At 42.4% G+C, this 17,624-nt stretch overlaps 1 protein-coding gene across 3 annotated transcripts in view; it reads left to right on the forward strand.

Moving 5' to 3' along the window:
* Positions 1-206: 206 nt before the first annotated feature.
* The window catches only part of LOC143286747 (nucleosome assembly protein 1-like 1-A), a 32,983-nt gene continuing 15,565 nt past the window's right edge, over positions 207-17,624 (forward strand). For 2 of the 3 annotated variants that reach the window (XM_076594477.1, XM_076594475.1), the window contains exons 1-7: positions 207-266; positions 4,933-4,965; positions 5,970-6,031; positions 6,572-6,692; positions 8,236-8,377; positions 15,649-15,747; positions 17,223-17,286. In XM_076594477.1, the coding sequence (XP_076450592.1) occupies positions 4,949-4,965; positions 5,970-6,031; positions 6,572-6,692; positions 8,236-8,377; positions 15,649-15,747; positions 17,223-17,286 (505 nt within the window). In that variant the 5' untranslated portion in view covers positions 207-266; positions 4,933-4,948. The remainder of the gene's footprint in view (positions 267-4,932; positions 4,966-5,969; positions 6,032-6,571; positions 6,693-8,235; positions 8,378-15,648; positions 15,748-17,222; positions 17,287-17,624) is intronic. The other variant, XM_076594476.1, reaches the window with a different exon arrangement.

Below are 17,624 nucleotides of genomic sequence, written 5' to 3' on the forward strand. Positions count from 1 at the left end.
AATTTAAATTGTCAGCGTTTACTGACGTGATATTTTGCGCAGTTTCGTCAGATGTGTATAAGAAACTATTAATTTTTAAAATCGGAAGAGACACCTGTGTTGATATTGGCGCCAAATACCGTCTTGCGCCTGCATGGGAGAGTCAATAATACAGTGTTTTTGATTGGGTTGCTATTTTTATTCTTAGAATGTGACCAATAGTCTGTCGTTTAACATACAAGTCTTTTACGCTTCCTCCATATTCCTCGTGTTCTGCTGTGAAGACGGTAAGGGACTTACTGATACGTTCAGGGTGTTCAAGCGTGGTTTTGTTAGCTTAAGACTCATTTCTGTGAGCAGGTTTGGGTTCTTTAACTTCTGAGTATACGTTTCACTTTGAAATAAAGAAATGTTATCTTGTATTTTACTTGGTAGTCGTCTTTCTTTCGATCTCTGCCATTTTGTTTCTGCAGTCATTGATTGAGTCACAGTTTGGAAAATGCATGGAATTTTGTCAGGGACAGGCCTGGATTCATGTTTAGGAAGAGATCTGACTATCTGTATTTTGTCCTGAGTTTGTTTTCAATAGAGGAAGATGTATTTTACAAAAGACATTTCAGGACTTTCAAGTCTGGGAAACAAGAATGGCGATCATGATGGTTGCGACGGTCACGGTGGTGAACAGCCAAATTTAGCTCACCGTGTTGAACACATCATTGACGTCTATGAACTTATCTATATTATCAGTACAGCTTGATTAAGATTAGCCGTTTAAGCTGTTTGAAAAAGATGTGTAGGAGAAGTGTACGACTCTAAAGCTGGTTGATAGTATGTTGCCACCTTCACACCGGTTAAAAAAAATGAGAGCGCGTGGTAAATGGTTTACTTTGAGAGATCAGAATAGCGTTATCGATTTTCTATGTTATGAAATGTCTGATTGAATAATGACATTCTGTAGTTTGTTAGAAAGACAATATGCACAATTTTCCCCTCAAGACATGAGTAGTGTTCACAAGGCGTGGATGTTCACTCCGCCAGTCACACAGAGGAGTGGAGGGGAAAAAATGGGCTGAAAAAAAAAAATGTATCAGGGGCCTCTAATTCTGAGATAGTTTTTTCAGTATATGATTGATGTGTTGTCCTGGCAGTTAACTGAAAGCAAGCTGCCCTCACTGCTGCCATTTCATTCATCTTCCCCAGGTGAAACAATGGCAATGTCCACATTTCATCCCCTTTACCCATTTGTTTCAAAGAAACCAAAAAGCTGTAAATTGGTTTATGACATTATAATATATAGTACATTTCTTCCCTTCTTGAATGCCATGAAGAAGGCTAATAAAAGAGTGGAGGGGAAGAAAGGTAGTGTATATTACTATATAACACAATGTCTTTAACCAGTGTACAACCTTTTCCATCTCGAAAATGAAAAAGTACAAGGGAAGAAATGTGGATATTGATAAGTTATTGTATCCCACACACTTTATGAAAACAAGAAGCCCTGAGAAACATTTGAATCCTCCCCTTGGCCACTGCAAGTCAAGGAAAATTCCTACTTTGTTTTCAAATTAAAAAAAAAAAATCTTGGAACTAGACAGTAGATGTAGAGTGTCAAATGCAAATGCTGTTTGATGTTTAAAAGAGTTGAAGCTTTCGTCAGTCTACAATCTCATCGTGCAGGTAGATAACTGTTACAGTCTTAGTTGTTTTTTTTTTTTTAATTTTTTTAAAATTTTTTATAAGTTATATTCATTTCCAGTACATAAATCACATGTGCATACCATTTGTGTGAGTGTACAATATGTTTGTAATGTGGGCATTTTTTAGCAAAATTAAGATGGTATCATGTGTATCTGAAGAGTCAGCGAGTGCCAAAGAAAAAAGTTTGGCAATATCCACATTCCCTCCCCCCACCCCCCTCCCTGTGTATATTCCATTGTTTCAGTCTGAAGACAGGAAATTTTTTTATTTGATTAAATAATATTGTTATATATACTCTACATTCTTCTTCCCATGTCGAATGACATAACAAAGGCCAGTGAAACAGTGGAGGGAAAGAAATATAGAGTATAACAATGTTATTAACCAGTTTTCAACTTTTTCTGTCTCATAAATGGAAAAGGACAGAAGAAATGTGGATATTGCCAAAAGTGTGATGCTGTGGGACACCTTGCCTTTTTCTGCACAGGGATGCTTAGAATACGCCTGATGTTGCCATGACCAGGGATCAAGGTTGCTCTAACATGGTCTTCAGTTATTAACTATTTATCTTGTCGACCTTCATTGAAATTATTTTATACTCGAAAAAACTGACATTGTGGTCTTTAATCAAGGATAAGCCATGCTTGGAATTTGTAATAGATAAGTACAGGTGCAATAGCTTTAAATCTTTAAATCTGAGGGTCCTGGGTTCAAATCTTGGTAATGGCGCCTGGTGGGTAGAGGGTGGAGATTTTTTACGACCACCCAGGTCAACATATGTGCAGACCTGCTTGTGTGTATACACAAGCAGAAGATCAAATATGGACATTAAAGATCCTGTAATCCATGTCAGCGTTCGGTGGGTTATGGAAACAAGAATATACCCAGCATACACACCCCTGAAAACGGAGTATGGCTGCCTACATGGCAGGATAAAAACACATGTAAAAACCCACTTGTGTACATGGGTGAACCCGTGGGAGTTGCAGCCCACAAACGAAGAGGAGGAAGTTGATGTAATTGACAAATTTTAGGAGAAGGGATATGATATGTATATGATTTCTGATGGAAGTGTATGATCTGTCTTGATTTGACACAGAAGAAATGTCTATTATTTAAAGAGAACACTTTGTAGATTCTACTAAAGTCCAGATTTCAAGATGTACTTTTCTGGTGCCAGCCAAGGAAAATACCTCGCAAAAATTGATGATTTGATAATATTTGTTAGTGAAGAATAAAAAGAGGCACTGTACACATATTGGCTTTGTATATGAATCAAAGTAACTTCAGTAACTGATTAATCCGGTTGTTCTCGTCATATTGTTATGCATGCAAAGGCTGCACTTTTTTTGTTGAGATACCACAAATGGCATCTCAGCTCATATGACCCAAATTAATTGTGCTGAGGAAGGTTGCGTGTAACTGTAAGCCAGGTGTATTGATACTCTAGCTCTTAGAAATTAATACATGCCGAGTGCTTGGTTTTGGTCGGAAAGAGACAATATCATGTATGGAATTCAGTTTCTATTTTGTACTCATACTGATATTTGTCTTGCACACTTGCTTATAATATTGCAGTTGTATGGGCATTGTCTTGCACACTTGCTTGTGTTACAGTTATATGGGCATGCTGACACCTGCACACACACACCCATGGATGCACATGCACATTGTGGACATGCACAAACATCTACCCACCATTTCAAAATCATGTCTGACGGGACAGATACATATAACCTGACTAAATTTTGCAGTGCATGAATTTACACATACACAGAATAAGATAATGAAAGAGGTCAAGGAAACCACCAGTGCCATGAACTGTGAAGTGATGGAAACTTGTCTGAACTTTCTGATTCAGAACTGGATATTTTCAGGAACATTGTTTTCTGTGGGAACCCCCCCCCCCCCATCCCCCACCCCCAGCCTCTCACCCCCTCTCCCTCCCAAAAAAAAACAAAACCCTGAAGATTACACACATGTATACCCCTCAAAAACATTCAAAACACCTGAAGATCACACACACACACATGCTTGCGCACACACTCAGTAGCAGCTGAACATATATCACATTCACACACACTCTTCACTCTTTGAATTGACAAAGTGAGAAACCCTTCAGCATTGATTTATGTGTTAAACACTGTAGTAGTCTAGAACAGTGGAAGTTACATTGCTGTGATTTAGCAAACCAGAACAGATGAATATCGACTTTCCCAGCAAGCCCTATCTTTTCCTTGCACCTCTGTTTTGTACATGTCATGATATATATGTATATATATATAAGAAGAAAAGGGTAAGACCCCCCCCAAACCCTCCAACAATCATGTAGTAGAAGGAAGCACTTGAATGTGTGGGAATTGTATTAACAGTTGGCTGCCATGTTTAAGTGAAAGCTCAAACAAAACAAAACAAACAAACAAGAAAACCAACAAAAAACTCCAAACCACTTTATGCGAGAGTGTACAAGTTAACATTTCTAGAAATTCACAGTTTTTAGATCTTGATTCACAATCTCTGTTTCAGCTTCTGGCACTGTGACAGTTTTTGCCTGAGTAGCAAACTGAATTTCTTACACCAGTGGCTTTGCTGTATTATGTATAAAAATTAAAATGAACGCTCAACAGATGAGACTGCATAAGTGCATTGATAGTTCGATCAGTGTGTGCAAGAGTGAATGCCATGGTCGTCCGAAATGGGAACCAGGGATCAGGTTCGACATCGGTCATCAGTCATTGACGCATTTAATTTTGAAATGACCTATTGTTTTTCAAGTTGCCAGGTCACATGACTTATTGTTTTTATGACCAGTCGATCAACCAAAGTAACCATCTCTCTCTCTCTCTCTCTCTCTCTTTAACGATTGCGATCGCTTTGTCGTCTGCTCCTACAGGAAATGACTATAAACTGGTTTATTAAAATACGGATCCGTGACAAAACGAAATCCGAAACGAATCTTTATCGCTGCCTTTCGCGAGCTTCGGCGAGAAGAATTGGCGTTCCCACTTTTGCATTAACCATTAGCCCGGGACGGGTGATATTTGACCTATTGATTTTCAAAATGACCTATTGATTTTATGTTCTTCCGGTCATATGACCTATTGTCTATTGAACCCAACCTGATCTCTGGGGAACAGTGACTGAAGACTGACTGGCTGTCTGTCAGTCTTTCTGTCTTTGATTATAATTGAATAACTGTATTTCCCAATGACTGGTGCTTGCTAGTTTGATGGAATTTTTTTTTTTCTGTTGCAGATTTCTCTAAAGAAAGATGGCAGAACAAGAAAGGTTGGTAGAAATTTTTTCAATCTTGAACCCAAACTGTAAAAAGAAGAATGCACTGACCAGCTGTTAAATCTGTTTTAAAGTGTGTGCCAGTCTGAAAGTGAAACTCGGTGTTTGTTTTTAAGTAAAAGTTGTGTTTGTTTTTAAGTAAAAGTTGAAAAATAGCTTTTTATACATAGCTTGTGAGTTGAGGCAACCGTGTGTTTGTTCTGTGTTGTCTGTATATTCTGTGTAGCTTATTCGGGATTAAAAGGCTATGCCAGTCTTGATAAAAGCTAATTGTGTTTGCACATTTCTTTTTTCAGTGCTGCTGTATGCGTATGTTGGGTGAATTGTGTGGGGACAAGCCTGGTGCTTCCTTTTTGAGGAAGTGTTTGGGTTTGTTCCATTGTGCCTTTTGTTTGCCTGTATGCTGGCTGGATTGGGAGTGTAGGCAGCATTGACTTGAGATTGTGTGCCTTGTGAATGGAGTGAGTTGCCACTCTTTTCTGTTTATATAAAATAGCTTTGTATGAATAAGTTTTGACACATTGTCGTACAATTAGGTTAAATTTCCTACTTTTCATTTTACATGGCTTGTTCGGTGTAATGTGAAACATAAAACTTATAAGTAGAATATTAGCATAATTTTGATTTATTGAAAATACCTTGGGTTTTGTGATTTAAAGTAATGATTGAGAGTTTAGCTGACTTAAGATTTCGTTGTTACCAATTTGCAGTATTTCACACACACTGACGACATTATTTTTGGATTGAACAGTTTTAAGATTAAACTGTTATTAGTGCTATTGATGTTCTGTGTTTGTGTGGCTCTCTGTGGTTTCTGTATTATCCATATGATATATGCTTGCTTTTGTGTGCCTGTTTTATCTTGCCAGTGATAAGTAATTCGATTTGGTAAATTTAGTTATAAAGATATATAAACTATACAAAACTGAATAAAATTTAGAAGGAAAAAGATGTGTTCTTGGTGAAGAACATAACGGTATACTTTTTCACTGTTTCAGCAAAGCTACCGTGGAGGAAGAAGTTGAAGAAGTAGAGGAGGAGGAGGAGGAGGAAGCTGCAGGTTTGTGGAGCTGCTCTGTGTTGCTGTGTCGTTGTAATGGACTGGGTCAGAGTGGTGGCTATCTGGCTGTTGTGTGTTTAACTATCACTGCATTTTTTCTACTTTCACTTGTGATACATTAAAAAAAAAAAAAAAGTTTTTAAGTTGGTCAGATATATTAGTTTTGTTCTGTGTTGCTGTGTCATTGTAAATGTAATGGACTGGGTCAGAGTGGTGGCTATCTGGCTATTGTGTGGTTAACTATCACTGCATTTTTTCTACTTTCACTTGTGATGCATTTAAAAAAAAAAGTTGGTCAGGTATATTAGTTTTTGCTGTGTTTGTGGCGATACGTCTGCATTGTTTTCATGTTTATGTGTGACTGTGTGTGGATATAAGTGTGTGTGTGATGGAAAATTGAGGAAAGATCATGTTTAAAAAAAAAAAAAAAAAATCCAACATTTTTTTATATTCATATCTTTGAGAGGAAAAATGGTTGTGAGGGATAAATACATTGATATTGTCCAATTGACAGTGTGTGGTGTGTGTCGTGAATGGCAGGTGACACTGGGGCAGACTCCACAAAGATCGCCGCCCAGCTGATGAAGAACCCTCAGGTGCTTGCTGCACTGCAGGACAAGTTGGGCTCCATCATTGGGACTCCGTCAGGATACATTGAGTCGTGAGTACTGGGCCTTAATGTCTTCGAAGATCATTGGCAGTCCGTCAGGATACATTGAGTCATAAGTACTGGGCCTTGAAGTCTTTGAAGATCATTGGCAGTCCGTCAGGATACATCGAGTCACAAGTACTGGGCCTTAATGTCTTCGAAGATCATTGGCAGTCCGTCAGGATACATTGAGTCATAAGTACTGGGCCTTGAAGTCTTTGAAGATCATTGGCAGTCCGTCAGGATACATTGAGTCATAAGTACTGGGCCTTGAAGTCTTTGAAGATCATCGGCAGTCCGTCAGGGTACATTGAGTCATAAGTACTGGGCCTTGAAGTCTTGAAGATTATTGGCAGTCCATCAGGATACATTGAGTCACAAGTACTGGGCCTTGAAGTCTTTGAAGATCATTGTAGTCCGTCAGGATATATTGAGTTATGTCCTGGGCATTTAAGTCTTTGAAGATCGTTGGCAGTCCATCAGGATACATTGAGTCAAGTTCTGGGCCTTGAAGTCTTTGATTAATACTGTATTTTATAATAAAAACTGCATTGCCGTGCACATAAAAAGGCAGGCATGTCTTCTTGACATAATCTAGGTTTCTAAGCCAAGTAGCGGTGAAGGGAGATCACCTACCTTTGTAGCAGATAATTCCAGTGCTAGATTGAAGCTTCAGTGCACAATTTTCACTCTATGTGTTTATTTTAGATATTTATGGATCAGTCCAGGGACGAACTTTATGAACTTGCAGTCCTTTCCATTTTTACTGGAAGAACAAGCCAGACAAGTACAATCTGTCTTGTCAATAAGCCGCGCATGCAAAGTTTAGTATGTACAACTGATGACCCACACGGAGCGATGAACAGGTCTTTGGACCTCAAACATCGTACAGTTCAAGTTCAAGTTAAGTTTAAAGCTCCAGGGATGCATATTTATGGGTTTGCTGAAGCCCTGCAGTAGTACTCAATTATTATGAAAACTTTTATGTGTAAACGCCCTTTGTCAGCTGAAATGATTGTAGTTCACACATGGTGGTAGTTCAAACAGTTTTGTGTGTGTGATGTAGAAAGAAAGATTTTTGACATATTACCTTACTGTATAATCAATTTACTGGCTGACTTTGAACATTAAGATGTAGGGTTTGAATCTTTACTGGAATAAACTTGGTGATGCAAGTGTGAGAGAAACAATCTGTGTTTCTCTCCTTCCACTATCTTAGCCTCTGTGTTAGTTGTGTGGAATGTTTAAGAAAGGTTTGGAAAAGCCTACTATGAACAGCATTGCCTTGATTAACTGTGGAAATCACACTTACCTGCTCCCAGCTTTTGTGTGACAGAAAATCGTTTTTGATTGTGTGAGCAAAACAGTTTGATTGAACGATGCAGTTCACACACTTTAGTGTAAGTGCAGTACTTGTATGATTGTGCTCATGTATAGTTGAAAACAAAATGGCTTAAGAAACATTAAAATTCTAAAGGGTTGTCAGTTACAAGCGAGTAACGATGCAGTTATCATATATTTCTCTCTCCATGTACTGTTTCTTTTGGGTTTTCAGTTTGCCAAAGGTTGTGAAGCGGCGAATCAAGGCCCTGAAGAAGCTTCAGAATGAGGCCATACAGCTGGAGGCCCAGTTTTACCGGGAGGTGCACACACTGGAGTGCAAGTACGCTGCTCAGTATGGACCTCTTTTCGAGAAGGTCAGTGCCACACTGTACATGTGTCCGGGTTCTTTGTCGTGGGCTGCAACTCAAACATTCACTCGTATGTACAGGAGGGGGCTTTTATGTGTATGACAGTTGACTGTTTTTACCCTGCCATGTAGGCAGCTGTACTCTGTTATGGGGGGTGTGTATGCTGGTTATGTTCTTGATTCCAAAACCCACCAAACGCTGATATCGTTTACAGGATCTTTAACGTGCATATTTAATCTTCTGCTAGAATATACACATGAAGGGGTTTCAGGCATAAGCAGGTCTGCACACATGTTGACCTGGGAGATCAGAAAAATCTCCGCCCTTTACCCACCAGGTGCCATTAATGAGATTCAAACCCGGGACCCTCCGATTGAAAGTCCAATGCTTCAACCACTCGGCTATTGCGCCGGTTGACTGGGTTCTTGTTGCTGAACCTTTCTGTTTATTGTGTGCAAAGTGCAGGGTTCTGTGCCACATTGTACATGTATCTGGATTCTTGTTGCTAAACCTTTCTGTTTATTGTGTGCAAAGTGCAGGGTTCTGTGTCACATTGTACATGTATCTGGGTTCTTGTTGCTAAACCTTTCTGTTTATTGTGTGCAAAGTGCAGGGTTCTGTGCCACATTATGTATAGTATGTGTGTCTGGGGTCTTGTTGCTGAACCTTTCTGTGTATTGTGTGCAAAGTGCAGGGTTCTGTGCTACACTGTATGTGTCTGGGGTCTTGTTGCTGATCCTTTCTGTTTATTGTGTGCAAAGTGCAGGGTTCTGCACCACACTGTACGTGTGTCTGGGGTCTTGTATCTGAACCTTCATGTTACATGTGTCTGGGTTCTTGTTTCTGAACAGTCCTGTTTATTGTATTGGAAAGAGCAGGGTAACACAGGTTTAATTACACATACTTAACCGTGACCCAACTAGTGCAGACTCCGGCAGGGGTCTGACATTCCTGTCCTGTGCAAACTATCCGCCCATGCGGAGCAGACGAAACTACGGCCGATAACCTCCCGGAAGTAGGTAACCTCCCCTTTGTCCCGCTGGTTATCGCCCTCTTTTTCCGGCAGCCATCATGACTCCTGTACCTGTGCTCTTCATACGGCTAAGTTTTTTCGTATTTTCTGTCTGTCTGTCGATTCTCTGGCGTTCTTGTTTGTGGTCAAATTATGTCTCCAACCAGGTCACATAATTATGTAGCTCGATTGGGGATTCGTGCTAAAATTAAAGCGCGATCGCAATCGATTCGCTGACACTCTGGGCCCTCTACTCCTGGCCCTCTAAACAACGCCAACCCGCCGCCTTCTCCACTTCCTCCGCTCCCTCCGGTCGACTCCAGACCTCCGCCACCTCCTCTGATGACTTCTAGAGGTTTGTGGTCACACACTCAGGTCAGTGTTACCTTTCATGTCATTTTTATCGATCCGCGTTTTCTCGGCCCTGCCAGTCGGCAGTGTACGAGTCGATCTCCTCTATCTCTTTACCATACCCACAGTTGCACCAATGGAATGGCCACAATCCCTTGGGGGACAAAAAAAAAAAAAAAAAAAAAAAAAAAAAGCAGCTTGTCTTGGATCCGCACGTTAGACTGGGCCCTATGTGCGATGCGTCCGTGGTGGCGGCCGTGACATCGGATCACGCGACCCCCCACGCGGCTTGCCTCGACCGTCTCGGATCCAATAGCGACCGAGGCGTGTAGGGATGCCCTCCCCTGGTGTAGGGAGGAAGGTGGACCACTAGGGGACACGCTTGCCCATACGCGTGCACCCCCCCCCCCCCTTGTCCGGATCACCCGATCCAAGGGAGGCAACCCCTGCTTCGGCACCCTTGCCGGTGACCGCCGCAGTTATTTCCCTTGCACCGGCACTGCTCCTCGCCTTCAGTGCGAGTGTGTGCACGGTCCTACCAAGCTATGCGGTGATGACCCCATCTGCCACACCGCCGAGTGCTGCTGTTTCCCATCCACTAATGGTGTCTCAGCAGGCTACTCAACCAAACAATCAGCAACTCATCGCTAAACTTGCTGCAGCAATTATGCACCACTCTGCCTTCTGGTGCCGCGCCTTGCGCCCACAGAGCAGGTACGTGCACGCCCCATTGGAACTTAGGCAGTGTTGGATTCTTCTGCCCCATTGCCTAACTCTGCTGTTTCCCAGACTAATATTGGCACTTCCACGTTGGAGTACCTCTTATATCATATCATATGTCAATATCAAGGCGTGCAAGCCTGACAAGGCCTTTTACCCGCTTGAAGTGGGGAAGAAAAAGAGAGTCCCCACGTATGTCTGTTGCATTTTTCAACATTGAGTGCGCAGTGCTTGAAAAATCAGAAAATATGTAAACGAGTTTTGTATTTAAAGTTTTCACAATGAATATCAAGATAATTCTTACATGTATTAATAACTCGATCCTGCCTCTCGGCAGTGCTCGGGCCGATCTTGTCTATCACTTTATCCGTCAACACACAACTGACAACTGAACGCCGGTCCTCTCGCAGGAGCTGTTCGCGAGATTGGACCGCCGTTCAGCAACAGGGGGATGCACATCCCACGGCAAGCCGACGGACTTGTCACCCCCTCGCCCACGACGCCCATAACACTCGATTACGACGCCGTCATGCCACATGCCCTGACCGTCTCGCGTCCGATGGCAACCGATTCGGGTTGGGATGCCCACGGCACTAAGGGGCATTATAATTATTCCCCTTGCGCTCGTTTTCACCTGTGTCGGTTACGGTGGCATCGAACCACGGACTCTCACACACAACATGACACTCCTCCCTGTTCAGCGAGGACACGTCGCACAAGGGGGATATGTGCTCTAAAGACACATTCCTTTTCGATGATTTTCGGCGCCAAGGGAGGCAACTCCACATTTGTAACCTAGGCGCTCGAAGCTGTGGTTAGTTTCGCCGACACAGCACATCACTCCTGCCCCCCGTGCTGTCCACCAACGATGTTTTCTTTCGGTTTCTCATTGGGTCCTCATGCCCAGTCAGGGACTTTACACATCTTTGCATAGCAACTGCACTTTTCTTGCTGTTTCTCAGGCTATTGGCTACAGGAAATGCATCACAATATTTCTCCTTCTATCCATTTGATTTATTATCACAAGCAACAATCACGAAATATATATAGAAAAATCTATACATATTTAAAAAAAAAAAAAAAAAAAAAATCTGTATATATATATATACATATATATATACACACACACATATATACATATATATGAGATATATTGCTACATTCATACGCATTTCTGCTTTCACGTATAGATGCGTACTTATCCATCGGTATACACATGTGTATGTGCTTATGGGATAGGTTCAGACGACTTTCATATTAACATGTACAATTATATTTCTATCTCAATTCATTGACATCTGTTCATTGAGATTCCCTACATAGCAATATAGGCACACTTGCATTTGCGGCCTTCTGTTCACAATGCCCAGAACTCTCTGCCTCTACGTACTGGCACTTTATTCATATGCGTATGTACATCTCATATGTAGGTGCATGGACAGATTCCTTTCCATTGATGATTATGCACACTTACCCACTTACTTGGGTATATCGGTGCACGCTACACGTATGCTTATACAGCTGCTTATTTCTTGTGTCTCGATCTCTTGTCATTGGCATACTTCTGACATCACTTGAGCCGATGGAAGTTTTTATTCCCTTGGCACATATATGTATTCATTTTCATAAATTCATCCCTACCTTGCTTTTGGAGGACGACTGCACTCACAAAAATAAAATAAAATAATAATAGCCTCATTCACGCCTGAATGTATGCTCCTTCACATTTCAATAGTGGCTGGTCCTTAGGGATCCACACATACCCCCTTCACACCCACAGGGCTAAGCATGCCTCTCTTGGTGCAAGGACGGACAAGGCAACCCAACTCATTTGCCTGCAACAATCACCCATAAGGCTGGAGATGCACAAGGAAGGGTGAGGCAGTCCAACTTAGAGGTGCCACTCTGGACACACATGCCTTTCATTCCTTCCAAGTTTGTAAGGCATCCCTTCTTTCTCCCCTTGCCTACAACAACCCTTGGTTTGCACCACTGTGATTGTGACAAAAGCTCCACACAGGCCCTACATCCTAGCCAGCCTTCCCATGAAGAGGTGTCTATCTTGCCTTACAAGTTTTAGCGGACCCAAAAACTGCCCACTGGGCAGGAGACAATCACCCTCAGCCCATCTCTTCTACTCCTCTCTAGTAGCAGAAGGCCTGGGTCATAATTGTTTTCCTCTACATTTGGGAGAAAGGCATATTGACGAGGACGGATGCGTCCCACAAAGCACAACGAACCGTCCATTAGCCACAGGGGTGTACCTTTCTGCCCACTCATACCAGCACGGCAGATGCCGCATTCAAGCACATCAGTTCACCCCATCACCTTGCTTGAACACAAATCCAGCATCAACGTCTCAAACAATTGGCGTTCGAAAGCACTTTCTGCACTTAGTCTTCCCTGCCCGATCCTTTCGGCCTCTACACACAACCACTGCTGTGGTTACAGATGGCCATTCCTCCTCAAGCACTGTCTTTCCAATGAGACACTTCCAGAGGTTGCTAGCCTAGGCAGGCTATCCCATCATGGAGCCCCAGCCTTCAGTCAAGGGACTGTCAGAGGATGACTTTGTTGTCACTTCGGAAGCAAGCACCATGTCTTTCTGACACACGGTTGCACCACAAGACCCCGTCAACTCTTTCCGGCTTCCTTACATTGCAACATAATCTGCATGGTGAACACCTTCGTCCCTGAAGCACACAGCAGCTGTTTCCTGGTTTACCCATGCTGATTGGTGTCCTCCTAGGAACAGTATATGATAATCAGTCGAGTACGACAGTCTCCATCAGAACAGCAGAGGAGGCATCTGCTGTCCAGTCTATTCGGGCTGGAATTCGATTATACAATTTATAGTAGAGAGTGTTTTGCCCAAGTTGCATCCCCGGTCCCTCAATCAAGAGGGCCTTAGGACTCATAATTGGGAAGGTTCCCAAAGGCTACTTAGGCCTAAGGCTACAGCACTAAGTCCCAGTGCAATTTGACTTCTAGTCTGAGAGACATAGTCATTCATGAAAGACTAAGCTGCAAATGATTTCCCTTTGCAATTAAGAAACCACTGGCCATACTAAAAACGTATGTCAGATCAGTGCCTTGATGTCAATAGCCAGTACAACACATCTTGAGCCACTTACCTCCCTGCCCCGCCCCGCTCCATCCCAGACTCAGTGCGCACCACACACAGCCAGAGGCCTGTCTTGGATCCGGTCCCCTTTCTCACTAAAAAACCTTCAGCAAAATTTTCCCCATGGAAACCCTCTTCCATTTGGGAATTCCATCACTGAATGAGACTCAGTGACCTGTGGGCACATGAAATGCACTTCCACAGCCTGATCCAACCCAGCCATTGACTGCGGACAACCTTCTGCAGGTTACTCCAACAGGCCACACTCAGGCAGAGAAGCCACCAAGCCTTCCGTATGCCCCTTTGTGATGGTACCTACCTTGGCAATTACACAACCCTGTCCCAGAGACACCAGGGACATCAAGTCTTTTGTTGCCAAATGTCTGCCATCCTATGCATAGGCAACATACCAGTGCTGTCATTTTTTGACAACGTCAAAAAAAAGGGGGGGCGGGGGGGGGGGCCAGGGGCGGGGGAGTGCCCATCGCCTGTCAGCTCGCATGGAGGAGCTCCACAGATCTGGCTGTCATGCCTGAGGCAGGCCCAACACGGTGACCTACCTCTTGTCTCGTGCCACAGTTTCCTTCAAACACAAAAACCACTTCCACTATCGGCCCACATCCGTTGTGGAATCATCAGATCAAACCACATGCGCACCTCCTTGCATTGACGCTCATCCGCGCTCATCTGCTCAGCTGTGGTCCACAGACCTCCCCCACAATACAGCTGTGGACCTCTGTCTTCTTTACCCGCACTAATGTCCTTAGGCGACACAGTACACTCTACTTTCGTCAAATTCTACTTGAGGGACACCTATCGCCTAAGGGATAATGGCTCATCGACTTCTACCAGAGAGATGTCGCACGCCTGCGGGTTGATGGCGCAAGAGCCATCGCTTCTGTGGTAGCTGCACAACAGACCATCACAGCTCACAGACAGTAGAACAGGCGAGCCCTCCACCTTGTCGTGCTATTCTGCACTAGTTGGGTCACGGTTAAGTATGTGTAATTAAAAGGAAATTTTCTATCTAAAATTACGTTTAAATAACATACTTACCGTGACCCAAATTTAAGACCCTCCCGTCCTCCCCGCTTCCTGTTCTTCCTGCTTGCTGCGCTGGTGATGGCATATTGCCGTCAAAAGAGGGCGATAACCAGCGGGACAAAGGGGAGGTTACCTACTTCCGGGAGGTTATCGGCCGTAGTTTCGTCTGCTCCGCATGGGCGGATAGTTTGCACAGGACAGGAATGTCAGACCCCTGCCGGAGTCTGCACTAGTTGGGTCACGGTAAGTATGTTATTTAAACGTAATTTTAGATAGAAAATTTCCTTTTTAAAAGTTTTTAACAATTTCTGAAAAGTGACGTGCCTTGATTAAAATTACCCACGTTTGTAATGCTGGTGTTCTATGTTTCTGAAAAAAGGCTGGCTAAAATTAAACGAATAACAAAACGTAATCACAGTTATAATTGAAGACCCAGGAGTTGTTTCCTTATCCCCTTGAATTGTTATTAACAACAGCAGTACTTTTATACTTATATAACCTTTCAAAGTGTTTTAGAATAACATGTCAGACACAAAGCACACAATAACATGCAAACGCATGGAAGAAATAGATGTGGATCCATAGGATTCAGATACTGAATAAAGCGAGGAAGGCGTCAGAATTGTAAGATAATTATCTGCCAGTACAGTGTCAGAGTGTCTGGGTTCGAATCCTGTTGTCGCCCTTTCTCCCAAGTTTGACTGCAAAATCAAACTGAGCATCTAGTCTTTTGGGTGAGACGATAAACTGAGGTTCTGTATGCATTACACACTTGATGCACTGAAAAAGAACCCACAGCAACAAATGTGATGTCTTCTGGCAAAATTCTGTTGAAGGAATCTACTCAGATTGGTACACAAATATGTATGCATGTGCTCAAGGCCCAAGTGCATTGGTTTATGCTGCTGGTCAGGCACCTGCCTAGCAGATGGGGTATAGCATGTATGGATTCGCCCCAGCGCATTAATGCCTCCTTGAGAAAGTAAAAATGGATGTATAATATGATGGCATTGGTGTGATTGACAGCGGCGCGAGTTCCTGACGGGCAACACAGAGCCGAACGATGACGAATGTGACTGGCCGTCTGATGATGAGAAGGACGAGGACGACAAGCTGGCTGTAAGTGTAAGGACACAATTTTTTTCCTTCCTTGTTGTGGTGTGGTTGCTTTGGGGGTGGGAGCCTGCAACTTTTTTTTTCTTCCTTGTTGTTGTGTGGTTGGTTGTGGTGGTGGTGTTTTGTGGGGAATGGGAGCCTATGCTGTGTGGATTCAGTAAACGTTTTGTTGGGTTTTTGTACGTGTGAGTGATGTTTTGTTTGGGTAGTGGGGTGGATGTTTGGAGGCTGAATCTTAACCTGCTGACTGCTGAACCTTGAAGAAATAAGATCTGTGTGGCGTTAGAAAAAGGAAAAGAAAAGTAGTTTCTGCTTTTTGTGTACTTATGAGAGGTTTGATTGATTTTGCTGAAGAAAAGTATTGCTGTCTGTAGAGTAAAATCTCTAAAGAATTGTGTCTGACATTCTGGACTGTTAGCTGAATCTTATCTCAGTGAAGTGCAAAAACTTCATAGATGAACATTTTCATCAGCAGCAATCAAGAGGTTAAAAGAAATTATACATGCTGGGTTCAGATTTGGCGTCAGTTATTGTGTCATTGTTGCATATAAATTTAAAATGACCCATTGTGTTACCTGCAGGCTGATCATTTTAGATTCACGGATTTTTTGGAAGGTCTCGTCTGTTTCCTTGTTTTGTAAATTGTAGCAGAAATGAACTGATTTTTCTTTTATTCATTGAAATATTTGTAAACTAGTGATTCAGAGGCTTTAGAAAAGTCATTTTAGGCAGCATTCATTGCTGAGGCTTTTAACTGTTGGGTCATTGTCAGCAGTTTAAGATTCATTACAATATAGAGATGAGATTTATTACAGTATAGCGATATGAAGATATTTGGAAATTTTGATCGCATACTTTCCTGTGGAGATTCCTTCAGATTGTGCGACTGTGTTTGGGGTCAGGTTTATTTTGACCAGCAATGTTAGGAGGGTCTGTCCTACAACAAAAAATTCACTGCTATTAAAAATTGGAGATTTGTTGCATGAAATGTGCATTATGAAAAATATAAACCATTATTAACGTTATGAAGTTTCATGTTGTTTTTTCATGTTTTTGATAAAAGTTTCACTAACAGGTAACAAGTCTTGTTCTATGAAAGTTCCTTTTACTTGATATTTCATAATATCAGAATGCATGTAAATAGAATGAAGGTTTTAATGATGCAAAATATTCACATATGTAAGTGTTTATTAAAGAGCACTTTAAACAGAAAATAGCAATAATCAAAGAGCACGATGCAAGAAAAAAATTACCTTACAGCCTGCTCATCCTCTTACCCAACACACAGACACAGACACAGACGCATACAGACGTGCGCACACACACACACACACACACACTTCAATTTCAGTTTAAAGGTAAGTGATGTGTTCTTCCTAAGGACTTTTTATTATTGCCTTTGAAACAGAATTGTGCATAATGCCCCTCTGTTTCAAGGATGGTAATAGATAGTTCCAAGGACTGCATGTGTGTGCTGGTTCCAGGACGGGCTCAAAGACAAAGCTGCTGTGGAAGACAAGAAGGAAGGAGAGGAGAAGAAGGAGGAAGGTGGGTGCCTCATGTTAAAGGCAGACACTGACCTGCTTCTGTGTAGTGTGGGCGTGTGTGTACAGAGTGGGCGGTGTGCTTTGTTACGCTTCTGACAAAGAAATCTGTGGATAAGAGCGTAGACATGTCTGCCGTTTAATTTGGCGGTAACTGGTGATGGTGGTTTGCTTGGCTGGCTGATAGGAAGAGTATTTGTGTGTGTGTGTGTGTGTGTGAGGACATAAATATGTTAGGAAGAAGCAAAATTGAGCCTTCCCTTCATTCAGTAAAAGTTTCCATTTCTCAGTCACACACCCACACATACATTTTTGCACTGACTTACACACAGTTAGGCACTC

Source organism: Babylonia areolata, chromosome 10, assembly GCF_041734735.1.
Source record: "Babylonia areolata isolate BAREFJ2019XMU chromosome 10, ASM4173473v1, whole genome shotgun sequence".
Lineage (NCBI taxonomy): Eukaryota > Metazoa > Mollusca > Gastropoda > Neogastropoda > Buccinidae > Babylonia > Babylonia areolata.